The sequence below is a fragment of the Rhinolophus sinicus genome, linkage group LG10 (genome assembly GCF_036562045.2).
Source record: "Rhinolophus sinicus isolate RSC01 linkage group LG10, ASM3656204v1, whole genome shotgun sequence".
Lineage (NCBI taxonomy): Eukaryota > Metazoa > Chordata > Mammalia > Chiroptera > Rhinolophidae > Rhinolophus > Rhinolophus sinicus.
In genome coordinates this window covers 19,604,532-19,626,075 of record NC_133759.1, presented here as the reverse complement: position 1 = coordinate 19,626,075, position 21,544 = coordinate 19,604,532, and the positions used below count along the sequence as shown (strand labels likewise).

General features: G+C 34.8%; 1 protein-coding gene across 8 annotated transcripts in view; it reads left to right on the top strand.

Moving 5' to 3' along the window:
- The window catches only part of RBMS3 (RNA binding motif single stranded interacting protein 3), a 1,259,852-nt gene that overhangs the window by 1,117,087 nt on the left and 121,221 nt on the right, over nt 1–21,544 (top strand). For all 8 annotated transcript variants that reach the window (XM_074312720.1, XM_074312722.1, XM_019745285.2 and 5 more), the window contains one exon: nt 12,173–12,279. In XM_074312720.1, coding sequence (XP_074168821.1) covers nt 12,173–12,279 — 107 coding nt within the window. The remainder of the gene's footprint in view (nt 1–12,172; nt 12,280–21,544) is intronic.

Here is a 21,544-nt window from a genome sequence, read left to right as displayed (position 1 = left end):
TAGAACCTTTGCACTCTCATCACTTCTGATATTCATCACTGTAATGACAGCAGAGTTTTAGGTCTATTTGCAATTGACTACACAATTCCTATGGTGGGAATAAAAGAGGCATGGCTCCAGGAAAATGGCTGTAAAAGTCGTACTTTTTATATGTGCCCCAACAATATTAATGCCTAACATTTGTTTTGTGTGCTTCATGCCTCATAAAAGCTATTCTCTGGCCTATATTATTACATAATGGTCACATAATTACGCCTAATCATTCATTCACCAGACATTTACTATATGTTACCATATCCCAGGTTTGGGTTTAGTGCTCAGAGTAAAGCCATATGATCCTGTGAGTTAGAGGACAACCACGATTTATAAGTAAGTTCCAGGTATTTTAAGTGGCTGGTCCAAGGTTGCACAATGAATAAATACATGGTAAAATTGAGATATGAAAATAAAATCCATTACGAGTCAAAGGATCCTATGATCATACCTTTTACTAAACTCAGTTTGTGAGAACTATGTCAAACATGACATATTCCTTTCAGGAAAGCTTTTCTAAATTCCTGGTTGGTGACTGCTTCGACATGTTTTAGATCTAATCATCATGCCCAGGAAATACACGTGGTATTCACTACAAAATCCTTACTGCTTTGACTTTGTTTAATTTTAGTAAAAATGAATGTGTTGCCACACTGCAATTACTTAGCGTATGTCCAAGATGTGACTAGACACATTTGCAATAATCCTTCAGAGAGAGGGAAAAGATGTCCTGTGCTTACTTTAAAGAAGAAACCCTTTTGTACAGACTTACTAAATATTAAATTAATTAGCATGAAATGTAAAGATTCTCTTCATGCATAAATATTGAAAAACATGGCTGGGTTAGAGTGCAGTCTTGGCTTATTCAGCTGAGTGGGTGCAGAAGGGGCATTTTTCAGTGTGCTCTGCTATTATCAAGCCATGGGACGATTTTTCAGTGTCTTCTGCTCTAGGGGGAAAAAAGAAATAGATGAGTTTGCTAAAATTGTGTGTGCGTATATGTGTGTGATCTACTAGGTTCCAGGAACTACATTACGCTTTGGGGATACAAAGATGAATAATACAGAGAAATCCTACCTTCAAGAGGCTTTTGAATTAGTGGAGAGTCATATAAACATGAGTGAGCTGAGGTGTTTTACACGTCATTATGGTAGATGCATAAATAAAGAGATTGAAAATGACTTGTGATTTCTTTTATTACTTGTTTAATTACTTGTTTAGAAAGGAAATTCTTTAAGGGGTATGCCTGTATCCATTTTAATTCACTGCTTAAATCTTTCCTGGGTAGTATGATACTTAGTTGATAGAACTGTTTCAAATTAATTTTGAATGCATTTCAGGCAAGGGTGGTTAAATAAATGAAGGTGTTAAAAATAAATTAATGGTGAGTTCTTTCTATAAGAACTGGGGGGATGGGGAAAGAATCAAGCAAGATTCTATGAAAGTGATTAACTTGGAAAAGAAAGAAGCCAGTCCAGACAGAAAGAGTAGTAGAAGCAGATTGGAAGGTGTGAAAGGTCTCTACCCATTTTGAGTAGTCCTGTAAGTGGAAACGGACATGTGCATATTTAAGCTGATATCGGATGGTGTTTTGTGCTAAGGAGCTTGGATTTTATCCCATAGGTGAACATGCAGGAAATTCACATGATGCAGTTTGCATTTTAGGAAGATCTATAGGCAATTAGAATCAATATAAAATGCAATTAATATTCAGTTCCGATGGGAAAATTGGTACCTAAGAAAAACGGATTGGGGACAGTTCCTCAAACACTCCTCTGAAGTAATCTATCCCTAAGCTGTTTTATCCCTTTGTTTCTATAACAAGAACAAATGGATATTTCATTTTAGAGCCATTTGTGTGCCTTGGTTTTACACTAAACTCCTCCCTACGTGGGGCTACAAAGCTATTTATTTTTCTATGACTCAGATTAATTTATCCATAGCTCTTTATAGCACATATGCTCTTTAACATCTCTTTGAAAACCCCAGTTTCTAGTAGCTGGGTTAAATCTATCTATCATTGATGAGTAAGTGATTCAGGCTCCATGGAGCACTAGTCAAATTATCACAATTTCAATACCTTGGCTCTTGAATTAGAAAAAGGTCAGTCCAAGCCACTGTCCCTGTCAATCCTTCACCCACTCAAGGTGAGTTTCTCATCTCTGCTGACGCATCTAGCTTTGTTAACTGATACCTACCGCGTAACATACAGATTGCACTTTGAAATGGGAATGATATTTATTTCTACTAGCTCAGTTCACTGCATTTTGGGAATTCTTTCTGCCTGTAGCACAGGAAATATATGCTTAGGAACAGCATGTGGGAAATTGAGATATGTTTTCTTGACCTGAGTTTGAGTTCAGTTTGGGGTGCATGTGTGTTTTCTTCCTTGGTTGAGGACCGTAATACTAGGGAAGAATCCTGATGTTTTTCATTAAAAGATTCATGTTCCTTTTCCTCTCCATTTGTTTTTACGTGGGGCAGTGAACATGAGTCCCACATGAAATCAGAGATACACCTGGAATTAGGACTTGGAATTTTTTGTTTGTTTTTGTTTGTTTTGTTTTTTGTTTTTTTTTCTTTTCTCAAGTATGCTGGCTAGTTATAGTTAAATATGGAAATTATGGGACTCTATACTCTCTTAAAAGAGGAAAAGGTTGTGCCCTCACTCTTCAATCCTTTAAAATTTAATTAATATGAGGAATCTTAAGTTATTTTGTCTATCTTCCTGCATTTATTTAGTAATTTGATCAACAGATAATGAAATGTGCATTAACCCTCAGTCACTTTGTGAGGCCATGGGGCGGGTGGGTGCTACACACAGGTGAATATGACCCGGCACCTGACTTCAATTAAATCAAATTCTCATCATAGTGGAGAACATGAAAATGTATTATGGAAATTTAATAAGGTTTAGCTGGCCCCTTATTGATGGACATTTATAAATGATAGTGCATTATAATTATGCTATGATATTGAGCAGCATTTCAAAAGGGTGATATGTGGTAATATGGAAAGCTCTTCACAGAATTAAGCTAAACAAAGAACAAAACCAACCCACTAAGCAATAGTGCCTCTTTTGGAATTAAAAAAAAAAGAACTGATAAATGGATTAGTAGATATATATACAGAGGGTGCCAAAAAAAAGTGTACAAATTTTAAGAGAGGAAAAAACTGTCTTAAAATTGTAATACAATGAATGATGCTAGCATTCATTTGATTAATGCCATCTTTGAGCGTACATCATACTACACATTGCAACCATAATTCAATTCAACTTCGAAAAGAAGTATGTAGATAACAGCTCTTAAAATGTGTATGTTTTTTGGCACCTCCAGTATTTATGCATTTCCCTGGAAGGAATTATAAGAAAAGGGAGGGGGCAGTCGAGAAGAGTTCTTATATATATTTTTTATTTTTATCCCTCGTGTAGTTTGAATTTACTAACATTATACATGTCCTTCTTCCATATATTTATTTTTAATAGCAAAGGGGTTTCTGCATTATACGATTACAGCTGTCTTTTTTCTTCTTTGTATCTTTTTAAAATAAAATGTGCCATGTTACATAGAATATATAGTAATCTATAAACATCCCATGCAGTATACAGAGAACTCCATCAAAGTCAAGCACGGTGCTGAAATACAGAGGAGGGAGAAATGACGCAAGACTAAACAATGGTCCATCTTGGTCAATGAACACAATTCTCTTATTTTTAAAGACTTTATCTTAGAAGGTTTTTTCTTTATGTCTTGCCTTCCAACCACAAAAGGTGCCCCAATTTGTAGTTGGGTACGTAAGTCGGTTGTAGGTAAGTCAGTTGATACTTCTTGGAACTGCTGGTACTTTCCACTTTCTTGGTGTCCAAATATGTATTCATTCAGCACAAATAATGTTTCAGTCATATTTCCCTATAAAATGAAGCAAATTTAACCTTCAATGCATACTTTGTGTGCCATCTACTTGAAACATTAGTTTTCACTGTTAATGTTATTCCCCTTATGTAGTTTGGATGTTTTTTAAATAATCTTTTCCTAAATAAAAATAATTATCAGAAATGGATTAACAGAAGAAAGATGCTGTTTTAATGCTTAAAACAGAAAAATAAGTTTGAGATAATTACTTAGGCCATAATAGGATTTATCAAAATGTGGTTTTCTGTGTCACATGTCTAGGCAAACAGCTGTCCTTTGCTTTTATTATCAGTGTGGGTCATCTTCCTTTTCTATAAGGCTGTTGCCCCTGGTAGGGAATTATATTTGAAATTAAATATAAGCATGAATCCATTATTTGGGATTAAAACTGGGAATGAACGTGCAAATTATACTTTCTTTGAAATATTTTATTAACTTTTTATTTATTTCCACTTTTTGGGTTTACATTCCTTTGCTCGTTTTGGCCTAAATGATAGAAGTCAACATGTGTCTGACACTTGTAAATATAACCCATATAATTTGTCTATTCTGTTAAAACAGACTATTATTAGAGTGGCAGCGGAAATCATCTTTGGAGATCTCATTGGTTGTTTAGTTTTCAGTTCGAATTCTAATCTGTGGGTAGATAACCAATGCAATCATATCTTAACAAATACTCCATTTTTTTCTTCTATCTCAAATTCATGAAGTCGATCCCAAAAATTGTTTAAAATTCATTTCCGTTTACCTCTGATGATAAAGAAGGTAGAAAGTAAGTGGATGGAGAGAGAAATTCAGAGAATACGGTTCTCAGAATGAGTTTGCCACTAGCAACCACAATTTAGCTGGGAATTCATTTCACTTTTATTCTCCTTATTGACAAAAAGAAGGGTTTGAATTAAATCAATTTTAGGATCACATGACACACAGAGAGGCCATATATACCTTCCAGGCTGGAAGTTCATTATAACTAAGAACTACTTGAATAACTACACCTCAATTATTATAGCATACAAAACATAATTAAATGGTAAAGAGGTCTCTAGAAATTGAAAGGGAATGTAATCAAATAGCTCACTTTACCATGTGCAAAAGGTTTTCTAACTCCAAAGTAGAATTTTGTGTTGTAACTTTCAGGTAACTTTTGCCATGTAAATTCTAGTTAAAATTTGGGACTGAATGGTATTAGCTCTACATCTAGGAAGATACATGGCAAGATAAATGATAGATAGATAGATAGATAGATAGATAGATAGATAGATAGATAGATAGATAGATAAAGATATCACACTCATATACACACACACATATACTGCGGGGGTGCCAAAAGAATGTATACACATTTTAAGATGTTATTTTTAAATGTATATACATTTATTTTGGCACCCCTCTGTATATATGCATAAGAGGTTTATCATGTATAGAGCATATGTGGGAGAGAACATAACAAATCATTTGCAGACAAATCAGGGACTTTGTCTGCAAACTTTCTTGGATGTAACAGAAATAAGTATCTAGAATAAGTCTGGGAAAATAAGGACATGGTTCTAACATAAAATTAGCAAGAAATACGCTTATATTGACTTTTTACATTGTTATTCTTTATCTCAAATCAATACAGACTACTTCAGTCTGCATATGAAAGAAAATAAGTAATGCCTGTTGGGCATAAGACAGCAGGAAGTTTAAGGATTGTGGCAAACTGTTACAAGTGCTAAAAGGAGTTCAAATCTATTGTTGTAAGGCTGCCACTTTTCAACTTCAGGTGTGTAGGGCACCAGGTGTTCTAAAAGTATTTCAACTAAATCCTATCATTGTGTCCATCTCATTCATTCATATTTTCATTCAGCAAACATGTGATGAAAGCCTGTTTTTTAGTCAGACCAAATAACACTTGATATCAATCTTTCATGGGCTCATTCGTGATCTGGCAGTTGGTACAGGGGGCGGGGGAGCTACGCATGTAAACTGTGAAGTTTGAGAACTCTGTGCAGTACTGGACATGATTTCTAAACTGGAAGATTTTCTATGACTATAGTGCCAGAAGTTGACATCCATTCTGTGCTCCTAAAATGCCTATTTGTGTCTCTACGCTAGCATCATTGCCATCCATTAGAGTGCCTCTTACTTGTCTTTCTCCCCATCTGGACTGTGACCACTTTGCCAGGTGCAAAGGCCAGGGTTATATAATATATATCATATACTGAAGAGATTTCAGTTATTTTAAAAAACGGAATGAATGTGTTAAGATATTTCTGAGTTTGATTAACATCCTTCCATTCGTGTCAGTTTTTAATCATTAGTATAAAAAGCTTTTCACCACTCAGTCGCTCTGAATAGCACAAAAATAGTTTGGGGTTTTTTAAAGCTTGTTTTATTTTTTTAATTGAAAACTAATTCACATGTACATAAAAAGGTAGTTCCTAGATAAAAATGTTATCACATTTTAACTTACAGTTCTTGAAATTATTTTTTTAAATTCATCTTATGACTCTGAGATGTTATAAGCTCACCTCCAATAAACTGCTTTTGTTGTCATTATCTTCTCCAACCAGCTCCTTCCAAACCACCTTTATTCTTTTTTTTTTCTGAAATAAGGTTTATAATCTAGCTGAGGTGAGAAACTTTTTAATTTAATATTTAAACCACCAGACCTGCATGCTGTGATAATAAAGAGATATATTTTAAAACCATCACCACAATCCAATATAAATAGAAGAATTTTTTAAATTGACTGGTAAAAATGGGAAATGTTCAACTTCTTTAAAGGAATTCTGCAATCTGTAGACATTAGCTAAAATCAATGTCAATATCTACTTGTAGAATATAATGTCAGCGAACATTCTTAGTGGCTCATAAAATGGAAGATGTGTCATTTTTAGTAGCAAATCAAAATAAAATATTTCACATTAATTTTGCTAAGCAAAATATTTATTGTTGATTTTTGTTTGTATGTTTGCTTCAAACAGCAAGTCCTGTAATCATTATACTATCTTATCAGTTTATGCATTGGATGTTTCACATTTAATGCTAAGTTTGGAAGAGTACGAATACTCCACTAAGCAAGCAAACAGTAATTACTCCTTTATAATTACCATGCAACTTTATTGCCACACATTGTTATAATTATATTTTAAATACTCCCCATTTACATGATAGACCATAATATCTTCTAAGCACATTACAATCTGTGGCTTTTAACTGCATCTCACTTCCACAGAGGCGTCTTTTTCATTTAGTCTCTTTTTTAACTACTGTTAAAAGAGACTAAACAAAATTAATTGACACCATAATACCGCAATAAGGAAATTATAGACAATGTAATATTTCTGTGGTACTGAAATTATCTCATTACGCAGAGGATTCATGTGTAACATTAAGATGTAGTCCTTCTTCTGTTAAGGACCAGTCATGTTTCTCAAACTTTAGTGTGAACTAGCTACCTGAAGATCTGGTTCAAATGCAGATTTTGATTCAGTAGGTCTAGGGAAGGGCCGAGGATTCTGTATTTTTAACGGGCTCTCAGGTGCTGATACCAGTGCTGCTGGCCCTTGGACTCAGTTTGAGTAGCATCACTTTTGAGTATTATGTATACCTATGTGGAAAATGCAATGAACAATACATGCACACAGCTACATATAAACTTCACCCTGACCTCTGCTATAATCACTTTCCACCTTCAAGCCTGGAAATTAATTGCTACTGTCTAAGGACTTCATACAAACAAAAACAGTATTCAACCTATGAACGTCTGCCTAGTAAGCACTAGGAAATTTCACTACTCTGAAGTGAAGTCAAAGGCTTCCCAAAGAACGTGCATGACATTTGAGCTACATTCTGAAGGTTGATTAGTAGTTTGCCAGGTGGAGGGTGTGTGTGTGTGTGTGTGGGGGGGGGGGTAGTGGAATGCTGGGAAAGGAAATTCCAGGCAGGAGGAAGGTATGATAAAAGATAAGATAAGAAGCCAAATTCTTATCTTCTAATCAAGGTGTTTGAACTTTATCTTATGGTACTTAGAAATCATCTAATCACTAGAAGATTATATAAATTTTAACTCACCTAATTTACTAATGTTTTTTCTTCCACTTTCAATAAAATAAATATACTGCCTTGTGAAACCAACAATCAAAATGATGCTCCTGGAATTCAAAGATAATATTATGAATACACTTGTCTTTTTTCAGTGACATGTTTGAAAATTTGTTTCTGGGGTTTTATTTTTTAATTCATTTAGTAATACATTGTGGTCCTATCTTTTTTCCATTATAATCATCTTCAAATTAGTAAAGTAACAGCACTTGTTTCTACTTAGCAACAACAGTAAATATAAATAAGTCATTGTCAATATTCATAGCTTAATGGCAGCTTCTGAAGTTCCCTGAATATCAGGGTGGCTAAGATGTGAGGCTTCTAAGACACTATCAAACACAGTTCACAGAGATATCTTCGTTGAAAGAAAATCTCACTCCATGACTGTTTAAATTTCTTAGTGGTAAAAATAATTTTTTGAAAGTTCTCTTTTCAATAATGGAAGCCTTGAAGGTAGATTTAAAATCCAGACTCTTATAGTCTATCTATATTTGATCCTTAGCAAGCTAGCATATTGTTATTTGGTAATTTTGTCGCAAGGATGCTTCTGCAAAATAATTTTTATACGAGTGGGTAGAAGAAATCCTAAGGTTAACAATTTGTTTGGGGCCTTTACTTTTCCTGTCAATTCTGCCCCCCTAATTCTATAGCTTCCAAGGTATCATAGAAAACTTTAAAATAAATATGTATGTGTGTGTGTATACATATGATAAACAAATAAATAATAAATATTTGTGTTTATACATATACACACATATATAGCAGGAGCCAAAAAAATGTATACACATTTTAAGAAAGGAAAAAACTATATTAAAACTGTGATACTCAATATATACTGATAACCAAATATGAGTATAAGGCATGTATGTACATTTTTTGGCACCCCCATTATATATCAATTCCCTTGTTCATATAAATGCATGCTATATACATATATTATATATATTTAGTAATGTATATTTAATACTTATATTTAAACTAAGAATTGGGAAAACCCTGCATTTTTAGATATGCAAATACAGACATGTAATTGTCTTAGGGAGAGCAAACTAAAGGTAGAAACTACCTCTTCAACAAAGAAAAATTTCCTGGAACCTAACTCTAGAACAGTTATTGTTTAACACTTTAATATAGCTTCTGGGGAAGGGAAAAACCCAATAAAATCTATTGTTGTGTGGATCGCACAATACTTTCCCTCGTAGTAGAATACAGCATTAATGAAATTAAACTGCCAATAGAACTCTTGCAATTGAGTGACAAAAAAATATATATTAATAATAATTGAGAAAAACAAAACAAAACAGGAAAAGGTTACATTCATCATAGGTAATTGCATGTTAACACAGATAAGAGTAACATGACCTGCATCATTCTCAGGGGATAATGGAAGCCAAACATTGGTAATGACTCAGGAGGGGGACCTACAATGTAGTGGCCAGATGGTCCAATGACAACCTGTAGTCAGCAAGAACCAGTTTGGAAACCCAGAGCCTCTCCATGAGCAAAACTTCTTTTTGTCATTCTTGGAGTACAGTCACAAGTTCCATGGCCAAAGCACCATGAAGTTAAAATGGAACAGAGTTTATGAAAATGAACCCCACTTGATTAAACACTCTGAACTCTGACTCTGACAAGTCATTAGATTTCACAGCTGATGACTGGCAACGGCTAATGAGAGATGCTAAAGAGATAATGGTAGTTGTAGCTGATGTGCAGTTAGTATTTGTGTATGTACCATACACTGTTTTAGGCCCTCACTATGCATCAATTCATTTAATCCCAATGTCAGTTTTTGAGGTAGGTAACATTATCATCCCCATTTTAAACACAAGGAAAATGAATCACAGAAATGCTGTTTGTTGTTTTGTTTTAAGTGTCCACTGTCTTGCAACTAGTGAGTCAGGGAGCCCGTCCTCAAACCCAGGAAGCGGACTACTACTCCTAATAATTAATTGCACCCAAAGTATGTGTTAAAGCCTATAGGAATATGAATGTCCTAAAGAGAAGCCACTATCATAGTGTATGTATTACTGAAACCAGTATGCTATGTGCACTAAAATAATCTGTTTTAGGAGACAATAAAGAAAAGCCTGCTTCAGACAGTAGAAAGTGTGACTCATGGAAGTCATTTTACAGGAGGCGTAAAAGGTAGAATCTACAATTCTTTATAGCAGGGAATTAAGATATTTCCATATTTGGTGCTATTGCCAGTGATAAACTCACATGTTAACATGACTATCTTATTTGAATGGATGGATGAACCTTGAATCTTTACAATGTCAAGGAAGAAAATATTCTATAGTGAGGAATGATTATATGTATATATATATATACATATATGTGTGTGTGTGTGTATATATATATATATATATATATATACACTTTAAATCTCACGGGAAATTTTCTTATGCATAGAATGTTGGGGTCCAGTGATTGCATTTCCCCTTTTAGTTTTTCATCTGGAGAATAATTTAGAATAGTGCTATTGTGATGAATTCCATAATAATTTTTTTGATTCAAACAGATTAGTAAATGCACTAAACCTAGCTGAGAATGAGAATGAGGAGGAATGGGTGTTGGGATTATCTATTAAGATAATAACACTATATAACAATTACTAAATCTTAGGCCATGAAACAGTAACAATTTATTTAGCTCACACATTTTTGGGATGGCTTTGCCTGATCTCACCTGGGTTAATCCATTTTTCTGTGATCAACTGCACATTTTCTATGTACCCCAGCTGATTTTAGATGAGCTCACTCAAGTGTCTGGGTAGGGTCTGGTCATTGGATAATCTACTTTGGCCTTGGCTGGGATGGTAGGGATGACTCATCCGCATTTGTATCTCATCCTCCAGCAGGCTAGGCTAAACATACTCACATAGCCATGCAGAGAAGCAAAAGGAGCAAGCCCCAGTGCTTAAAAACATTTCAAGCATCTGCTTGTGTCGTATTTGCTAATATCTCATTGGAAAAAGCAATTCACATGGGGTCAGACCAAGAGTCAGAATGAGAGGGGTTAACAATACTACATGAAAAAAGGAAAGAATACAGGGAAGGGTAAAGAATTAAGACCACTAAGACAATAAATTTTTAGCAGAACACTTTTTTTTCCTAGGGTATGGGGGGAGGAAGGTCTCCATTTTGGTTTTCAGACTATAAACTTACAAATTAATATTTGTTTTATTCGAGCCAATAAACTAACAAAAAAAGCCTTTCAGCCATGTTAATTCATCGATCGAGTTTGTTAGGCCAATGTGGCTGTTTTTAAATCCATTCAGTTTTAAATATATGTGTAGTAATATCAAGTAGCAGTTCTTTCCAATCAAGTAAGGGTGTGGAGGGGGTGTCATTTCTCAAAGGATAATCTTTGCCCTGTTATACTTTAAACAGATTGTCATTTTGCAATGTCATTGTTGGAAGAAAAGTTCTGTCATACTTTAGTTTGGGTCACTTTTTCTTAGGAAATACGTTTACATAAGTTACCCAGCACCACCATTCTTTACCCCAGTCCAGGATTCTTTTGCTAGGGCCATACCCTTTGGCTATATTTTATCATGTGGGTTCACTTAATATTAAATAATTAGTCCCCTGGGATTCTGACTAGTTTTACTGGGAAATTGGAGTCAACAATTAATTTCTAGCCTTTATGAAACTGCAGAGGATAATGAGAAAAAATAGCTAATTTAGTTGCAATTAGTAAAATAGCTCCCTTTGTAGAAAGAAGCCCCTAAGTATCTCTTTCCAAAATAGAATCCTACAGTTTCTACCATGAAAACAGTTGATTTGAGGGAGAAATATTTATCCAAGCACAAATACTGGTTACGAATATGTTTCTAATGTAACTAGAAGGGGTCGATACTTGCCTCTTTACTTCTAAGGCAAGTTCACATTTGGCTTCCACTGATTATTTTTTCAACAATATTTGTTATATGCTTTTATGGTCTGCCAGTACTTTTTTGAAGCCCAGTTAGAACCGCGGCCAACAGAGTTGAGACTAAAAAGGGGCCAAATATCTCTCCAGAAGCAAGACTACTTCAAAAGATATGCATTACAAAGCCCTACTGTGACTCAAATAATCACTTATTTTTAAGAGGGATTTGCTAATGTAGAATTGGTTTCTTATCTTCCCAGCCCCTAGTGAGCCTTTACTGTGCAAATTCGCTGATGGAGGACAAAAGAAGAGACAGAATCAAAGCAAATACACCCAGAATGGAAGGCCTTGGCCCAGGGAAGGAGAGGTGAGTCCTGACTGACTTGTACTCAGAATCTTGGCAGCAAACATCCCTCAGAAGGGCAGCAAGACAGACACTTGGGGCCATTATGAAATTGAGTCCTATGGAAAACCAAATGGCTTCAAATGGGGAAAATGAGCAGGCCTATATTAATGTGCTCAGGATAAAATCAATTGAGAAGGAGGATACAACATCCAAAATGACCTCAGTTCTGCACTACAGTAAGTCTTCTGTCTTTAACCAAACTTGAACCTGGTAGGCCCTCACAGAAGAAAGACTTACTCACAAAGAATTGATCTGTAATTGTGCAATAGTTATAACAAGAGGTATGACTCCCTAAGGAAATATTTTCGATGAAATTAATAGTGAGAGTTGAATGTTTGTTTTGAAAAAAAGCAAACAAAAATTTAGATTTATTTCATTCTACCATTGAGCTGCTCTATATGCACATGTATGTGTATTTATGCATATGCCCATATATTCATAAATGTGTTGACTGTTTTATATATGTATATATCAATATAAAATAGGACATTTTCTGTTGGTCAAGGAGAAAAAAAAAATTGATACCCATAGGGTTTTCTTTTTGACAACAAGGAGAAAAGCATGTAACATAATTATTCATTTACCCTCCTGACACAAAATGGTGGGAAAAAATAAGCTTATGGATACAATGCCTCTTGGAATGGATTTCTTTTGGTTATTTTTATTGTAAGAAGACAAAGAAAAGGTGTCTGGACTTCTAAAAGGTCTTTTTATTCTTTGTGAAATGGAATGAAGTTGTTTGAATGACTTGAATAAATGCCATTTTGTACCAAGGCCATAATTTCAACAGAAGAGCTTTATTTAGTATTTCTATTCAAAGCATCTACTTTGTCCATTTATCATTTGAGAGGCATCCTACTTGATGTGGCATTTTATACTTTCAGCACTGAGAGAACAGTTTTAAGGAAAGACAAAGGAGAGTGGAATTTTTCTCCGTAAAACCTTCAGCTGTTTTTCAGTCTCTAAGACTGTTGTCTGTTTTGAGTATTTCCATGCAGGTCTCAAAACCCATCTTAAGAATATAGTTGTATTCAAGTACTGTAACTCATTACCTTAAGACATGAAAAAGAGACTCACCATTGAGTGCTTGAAGCTAATAAAAAAGGGGCAAGAGTTTCAATAGTCTTAACTTAGAAAGGCGGTTTATGTTATGTTCAAAAGAGGAAGAGGGAAGGGAATGACCTATGTTTTTTTAGCTTGCAGTTTAGTGATCATCGGGTTGTCTTAATGCCCCCAGAAAACAGCTGATTTCTGATAGCACTCATGATCACATTGGTCCCATACCAAACATCCAGAGACCAGAAAGACTCATTTGATCTTTTAAAATTTGTTTGGGTCAAATGCCCACTAATTAGAGAGATTAATGGATCACAAACCATTACCCAAAAGCCTCAAGACTGGATTAGGTAATTTAGCACCAGTGACTGAAATGTCAGTTCTTGTCTTCTTAAGAACCTGTAATATTACATTCACAAAATAGATGCCAGTTGCAGCACAGCATCTCACCTGAGGCTACATTTCTTAGAAATCAAACCAATAAAGAAATGTAGAGTTAGAACTGCCACCCTGCTACTGTTAACAGAATCTAGGTCTTTGGGTTTAGAGCATGATAAAGAAAGAACATATGTGTTATTGCCATGGAAACATTGTGGAGTCAAGTTTAGGGCCCGGAACACCTTATAATTTAAATGTAGATTTTAAAAGTACATTCTTACTCTTTGTTTTCAAAAGTTGCTTTTGGAGAGCTATAGATTTTCCTGTTGAAGTATGAAAATCAAGGGGCCTTAATAAATTTATCTGTGACCAATAAAAATATAGTGTGTATAGACATATTCAGAGGAAAGAAATCAGGAAAATGAACAATGTGCACTAAAAATACGCTTTTCAAATATCTTGGTTTTGAGATGAGCACATTAATTTTTACAACTTTATTGTGTCCTTAGAAGTAGACACACCAAGAATACTGGATAACTTTGTGTTATCGTCATATGTTTTTCACTTCTATTTCCCCTTGCATTGTACTTGCTAGAGTAAATTAAAGTATATTAGCATAGATGATAAAGTATGACACAATATAAATTAATCCTATGTAAGTAATATTTAATTCATGTTGTATGCCAGTAAATTCTAATTACTGCATTTAATTATTTCTAAGATACACATTTTGTTGTTGTTTTCCCACATTTTAACAGTTCTGGAATTCATTCTCCTCATATAATCAATGGCATTATTACAAGATAATTTACTTTTGCTACTGTTAGTCACCTGGGGGTACTACCTACATTTTCTGCTTAAGGTCTATGACCACACTGATTGCATGAATTGAAACTCTAACCAAACCAGGGATGGTGGGTCAGATACTTAGGGAAAATTATGTGCCCCCTTCTTTCATCCAGTGTTAAGACTGAGACTTGCAGCTTCCCTTGAAGTCCATTTCTGATGGATAGTTTTGTTTTTGACTTACCTCAAGCCTTTTGACATCCCAACTTATAAGGAGATCATTTTGGATAATTGTTTTGCTTGTTTGCCTTGTCATACAGTTGACTCTTAAGCAACATGGGTTTGAACTGCACAAGTCCATTTGTATGCATTTTTTTCAATAAATATATAGTCGGCTCTCCATATCCCTATGTTTCCCATCCACAAATTCAACCAACCAACCACCAATGAAAAACAGTATTTTCTGATCCACAGTTGGACTCCACAGATGTGGAGGATCAACTGTATGCATTTTCGATACCATTTTATATAAGGGTTTTGAGCATCTGTGGATTTTGGTATCTGGGGCTAGGGGGAGGGGCGGAGGGGTCATGGAACTAATATCCCGTGGATACCCAGTTAAGTTTTGGGGGAGTCAAAAATTATATGTGAATTTTTCACTGCTTGGGATTTAGTACCTCCTCCCCTGTGTAGTTTAAGAGTCAACTGCATAAAATAATGGTAAAGCTTTCAATCATTGTTGTCTTAAATAAAATGAAAGATAAATTAAATTTTGCTCCTTTAGAATTTGAGATAATAGCACAGATTGAGGCTAATAATTACTTTTCCTCTTTCTTGAAAATCAGGTAAAAATGACAATGTAGAAAGGATTTCTGATGAAATGCTGAAAATATAAAACCAGTGGATTACAAGCATCTTAGAAGTACCTTAAACATGACAATTGATAAGCTAATTAAAATTTTAATTTAAAATTTAATTTAAAGCTGTTTTCTTTTTGGTGGCATTTTGATAATATTTCTTTTAGCATAGTTTGGCTACGTGTATTTCTTTACAAAAAAATTAATACCGAAAACTGTATAGCCATAAATTAGTGTAAATTAGTGAGGTTTTCAAGTACAAATGTATGCTGGTAGATACGTTTTTTTGCCTGAGTGAAAAACACAGGGATATTTTAACATTATTAACTAATTCTCAAATGACAATCAGAATTCTGAGAAGAATGATCAGGGATTGATGTTATTAGGCCTCTCTTTCCTGGTGCTCTATCATTCTTATCCTTTTGTTTCTTAATACAGCAGTTCTGAATACCTTTGGTCTCTGTCCCTTTGTGCTCTTAAAAATTATTATTTATTAGTTCATTAGGAAAACAATAAACCTACCACATGTTAATAAAAATAGTGTATTTTTATGGAAAATACTATATTTTTCAAAGCAAAGACAATTATTATGCTTTTGAGAAGAATGGCATTGTTTTACACTTATGCAAATCACTTTAGTATCTGACTTAGTAAAAGATGACCAGATTTGCATCTACTTCAGTATTTGATCTGCTGCAAAACGCTGTTCAATTTAAGCATATGAAGAAAGTCCAGCTTCACATAGACATGTCATTTAAAAAGGGAGGACCTCTGGATTTCCCAAAAGGATCTCAGAAACCCTTAGGTGTCATTAGACCACATTTTGAGAACTGTTTAACAGAAGCTCGAGCCAAGGACAGGGTGGAGAGTCAGCTTCCATATGCAGAAGAGTCATACAGCTTGTTAAAATGTTAAAATATATCTGTATCATTTGGTACCTAACTACCGGCACTGGTCTATCAGTGCAACCCCACTGCCACTCTGGTGCCTCCTTCAAGACCTCTCATGATCCAGCAAGAATGGGGTGCTGGCTGGCACAGCAGGAGTTCCCCAGCATCCTACTTTAGTGTTTAGATTCTGATTGGCTAGCGCTTATCCCATACTAGTTGAAAAATGTTTTAATGTTACTCCTAGTTCAGAGATGGTCTCACTTTATCATCACTATGATTCTCATGGCATTGCATTGGCCAGATATTCGATTACATCTGAGGCTGTATTCTCAGTGTTTACTTCAGGCAATATGTTGTCAAAATTGGTCTTGTTAGTGCTTCCCCAAAGGACTGCTCTGGAATCAGGAATGCATAAAAGCAGTCCAGAAATATATCAGCAACATGAAGAGGAACTCCTGTTGCTTCTTCCTACATATCCAAAGAATGGATTTCCAATGACTACCAAAATGCCACCAAATGTGTTTGGACTCTATACCTCAAATAATAACAGCTGACCAAAAAAATATTCCACTGTGTTGTAAAGATAATTGGATCAAATCCAGGGATGGATTTTTCTACTATGATAATGAGAATCGCTCAAAAATTAAAATTCCATTATGTTGACTTTTGCTGTGACTGGTCTTTTGCTGTGACAAATAATATGTTGGTCACAGACACAAACAAGAGACATGGCAAATGAACCAGAAGTAACCCAACAAAGTTATCAGATGTCTAGTGAAACAATATGCCAAGATTTTATTATAAAAACGAAAATCAATAAAATGGCATTTCTTGCCTCTATCTTATTTACAGTTCTCTCTGCTAGAGTCAATTGGAAAGCAATGAACAATAACAAATATTTTCTCTCTATTTGATGCTCTGAAGATATTTTTTTCTTACTATGCAATTATTTAACAAGATTTTGTTCACAGTCTAGATATGAAAATGAACTAATGGAACTAATATAATATTGTTAACATCAACACTCAGGTTCCCCAAGAATATTTATAGGTTATATTGAAGAGAAAAGCAAGTCAGTGTTTTGGGGGAATGCATTCCAGGAATACTAAGGAGGGCAATTCCTTACCTATTCCCAATTAAAGAACAAGTTTTAGATGAGATATGATGATATATGATTTCCCAAATACCTTTTATTTAAGTGAATTTTTAGTTGCCCAAGACATGGGCGCCTGGATATAGGAGTACAGTATATACATGGCATAATACCAGGGGCTGCCATTCACACAAACCAAGTGTCATGGGTGCCACTTAGCATAATAAAATGCTATGGCTCTGCTGGGACATGTAAGTTTAAAAACCTTTAAGGGATGGAATAAACTGATAGAGTGGTCTTTCTTTGTTTTTGTAAATGGCTAGATCCCATTGATGCACTCACAACATCCACTATTAGTGAGCTGACAGCTTAGGCTATCAGTTTTATCACAAGTAACTTAAGCTAAGTGATCTGTTATGACCTATAACCTAGATAATATGTCTATTTTCAGACCTGAAATCAACTTACTTTCAGTGATGGATGAAAATTTCCCCTGTGCTGTAAAGTTTTATAACTGTTGTCCATTCAGAGCTACTATTAATAAAAACTATCTTCTGTACCAGTAAGTGAATGAAGACCTACAGAGGTCAGGTGGAAGAACGGGATTCCCTGTGCTGTTATGAAGTACGTAGCCAAGTGCAAGCTAAGTTGAAAATCCTGATTCCAAACACCCAGGCGTCCTCCCTGTTGTGCCTCAAGGCATAGGAGTAATTATTTATTGTGACTAATTCCATTTATGGTTGAGACAAAGATGTCTTTTTAGATTCTGAGCAGGCAGATAGCCATAATCAATACAATATTGATTCATTCTATGTTTCAATTCTAGATGAGTAAACATTTTCTTTGAGGGATATGTCCTAATTTTTGTTGGATTTTGTTTTTGGTTTGTTTGTGGTTTTTTGAGTAAAGGTGAATACACACAGATTTGGCATCATACTTATCAATTTCAACTGTGTTGTCATGACTGTCATTATTAGTCTCTTGTTATCATGAAGCATTTGTTCTTTCCATGACTGATACTTCATGCAGTTTCCTGAGGATGCAATGAGTATCGGTCTGATCCCTGCCTTGAATGCTTGTCGGGTATAGACATACACAGTGAGAACCCTTCTAATCTCCCTATGCTTCAGATCCACTTTCTTACTTTCTCAGTATTTGACTACGTTTTGAAGAAATGTTCTTTTGAGAGAATTCTGTTTGGAAGATTTTCTTTTTTTCTCTTTTAAGGCAATATTGAAGAAGCAGGTTAAACAAAAGGTATTCAGTCAGTCAGTAAACACTTGTTGAGTGTCCACTACGTGTGAGGCATGGGACTGCGTGCTTTGGAGATGACGTAAACACACACACAGATTCCCTACCTCCTTGGACTCTAAAATGGCAAAGATCTCTGTCTGTAAAGCAGGAGATTAAAAGTGGAATAGAATATAATTTGGCCTTGTAGAAAGAAAAGCACTGTCTGTAACTAGCTTTATACTGACACAACAGTGAAAGAAAACCAAAGCCAAAATAATAATAATAAAAATAGCAACAAAAAAACCAGCAGCCACAAGAATGTCAGTTCACATTAATCTTGTTGCTAAGCATTAATTGTGTGTTTATTTGTGTGTTTGTTTTTCAGGGTAGGTACCTGAGAAGTTGATTTATATGAGTTTATAAACCAGAAATTCTCCTCAAAGTTGAAAAGCTCTACTTGTCAGGTGGCTGATAGAGGTCTTCTATGCCCTTGGTGCTGAGTGGCACAGAGAGACTAATGTTTAGAGAAGCAACTTGAGCTTTGGGGTGTGATTTAATAAATCTCACGTGCTTCTCCAACATACCCATTGAGAATACTAATTCTCTCTAAGTTTGAAGGAATTGTGTGAGTCAATATTTGTTTGCTTTTCTTCATAATTAAGAAGGCACTTTACTTTAGTGGTTATGAGGGAAAATTCCCATAACCACTACACATCCACAGCTTCCGAGCTGAGTGACAACACTGAGCAAATTTTTCAGTCTTTAATTTGTTTTTTCCTCATCAGTAGAATGAGAATGGCCAAAGTGTATATTTACTAATTGGAAGGAGTAAATGAGATGTTGAAGGTAAAGTACTAAGCACTGTGCCTGGCAAACTATAATTGCTCACATATGGTAACTGTCATAACATCATCAACACAACTCAGGGCTTTTTAATCTGAAATCCAGCTTACCTCTGTGTCTTTTATGGCTCAGGTGTTTAATTCCATGTTTTCTTATTTTATGCCAAGTCTATTCATTTTCCTAACAGGAATTATTTTTAATGATACATGTATTTAAAAGACAGTTTGCTGCCGATACAATTTTCAAGCTGTTTTTAACATCTTTTTACAACACATATCGTAAACAAGTAAAAATTAAAGTTTTTTAACTTTGATATTTTATTAATGTTTTTACAAGATCACATTCCAAATCAAAAAGCATTATTTAGCACTGAAAGACTGGGTGATTTTCAAATTCCTAGACAATTTTCTCTTGAAGTTCATATAATCATAGAAGCCACGAACTGGTAAAGAGAGAGGGATTTGGATGGAGAAGAAGAAAGAAAAAGGAAAAAAAGACAATTAAAAGAAAATGTGAAGCATTGCTTGATATCAAGGAAAAGATTTAGTTGAGCTACTATTGAAAACTGATAAAGTACACTGGTGTTTTTAAAGGTAAAAAAGATGAATTAGTAACCTATCTTTTCTGGCAAAAAATGTCAATTAATTTTGGATACCAAAGGTTCTTATGTAACCTGTGTGGCTATGAAAAGTACTCCCCATGCTCAAGTACTTTCCAGTATCCTTCAAAGCAATTGTCTTTGAGAGAAGTAGCATTCTAATGCTACAATTGGAAACTTACTGGACTTTTAACAAAGACTCGGGAAATAGGAATTTTTTACATCTGCTATGGCTCCATAGTGCTGAATGTAAATAGTTTTTAAGCTACCACATCCTAATCTATTTCAAGGGTGATGTTACCAAATTCTTCTATGTTAGGAATTTTTAGAATCCTTATAAATAGTGGTATTAGTGCCATTTGTAAAATTTATTTTTGTTTGCTGAAAGACTCAGACTCACAAAATTATCAGTTTGAAAAAAAAATACAGTTGATGCTCATTACGTGTGGGCTCCATAATGGAAAATTTACCTACTGGCTATAATTTATTTGGAATCCCAGAATCAATACTCAAAATGCTTTCATAGTCATTTGCAGATGTGCAGAGAAGTGAAAAATTTGAGTCACTGAACACACGCACATGTCCCAACATATGATACTCTGCCTTCTTGTTTCAGCTCTCATACTGTAATTTAGGACCACATTTTTCACATTTTGGTGCTTCTGGTTGGTGAATCCCGTTTTAAATGGCTCCCAGTTATAGTGCTGTAGTGCTGTCTATGGTTCCTAAGTGCAAGAAATCTATGATGTGCCTTATGGAGAAACAAATAGAGATAAGCTTTGTTCAGACATGACTTGTACTGCTATTGGCTGTGAGTTCAATGCATCTAACCCTGTGGTCACCATTCATAGGAAAGCTTCTCAACAGAAAACTTTTGTTGAGTTTCTTAAAAGCATTTGGCTGTCACTAACTGTTATCAGTGCTACTGTAAAGCACAACCTTTGAGACGTTCTTAGTGAGCAAGAACGAGATGTAACTCAACCAAGTGGCCCCCTTGCTTTCAGGTGGATCTCCTCTTTCACGAACTATTTGATCAGTCAACAGTCAACATCTTTCTTATTATTAAGAATAATCTGACAATGTGGCTCAGGAATATATAATTTCTAATGAGCTTTGAAGTCATATTGGCTACAATTTAATTTTATAATATTGAAAATTAGGAAGTTTATGTTTTAGACATATGGAATTTAAGTATTGCACCAGTGAGTCACTAAGAGTAAAAATACCTTGAAGAGCAACTACTATATCTAAATAATCAGTATATCTAAATAGTGTATAGTAAATAGAAATAGTGTATCCAAAGAATTATTTTAAAAACTTAGTAATAGCATGTGGGTTCAGGATATCTTTGACCATGGCCCAGGAAGGTAGAAACATCATCTATATAGTTCACTACCATTTTCTTTCTATAGATCACAGTGCTTGACCATTAATGATCTGATCCTTTTCTTTAATAAGAACTTGGGAGAAAAAATTAAGGCATGTCTATTAA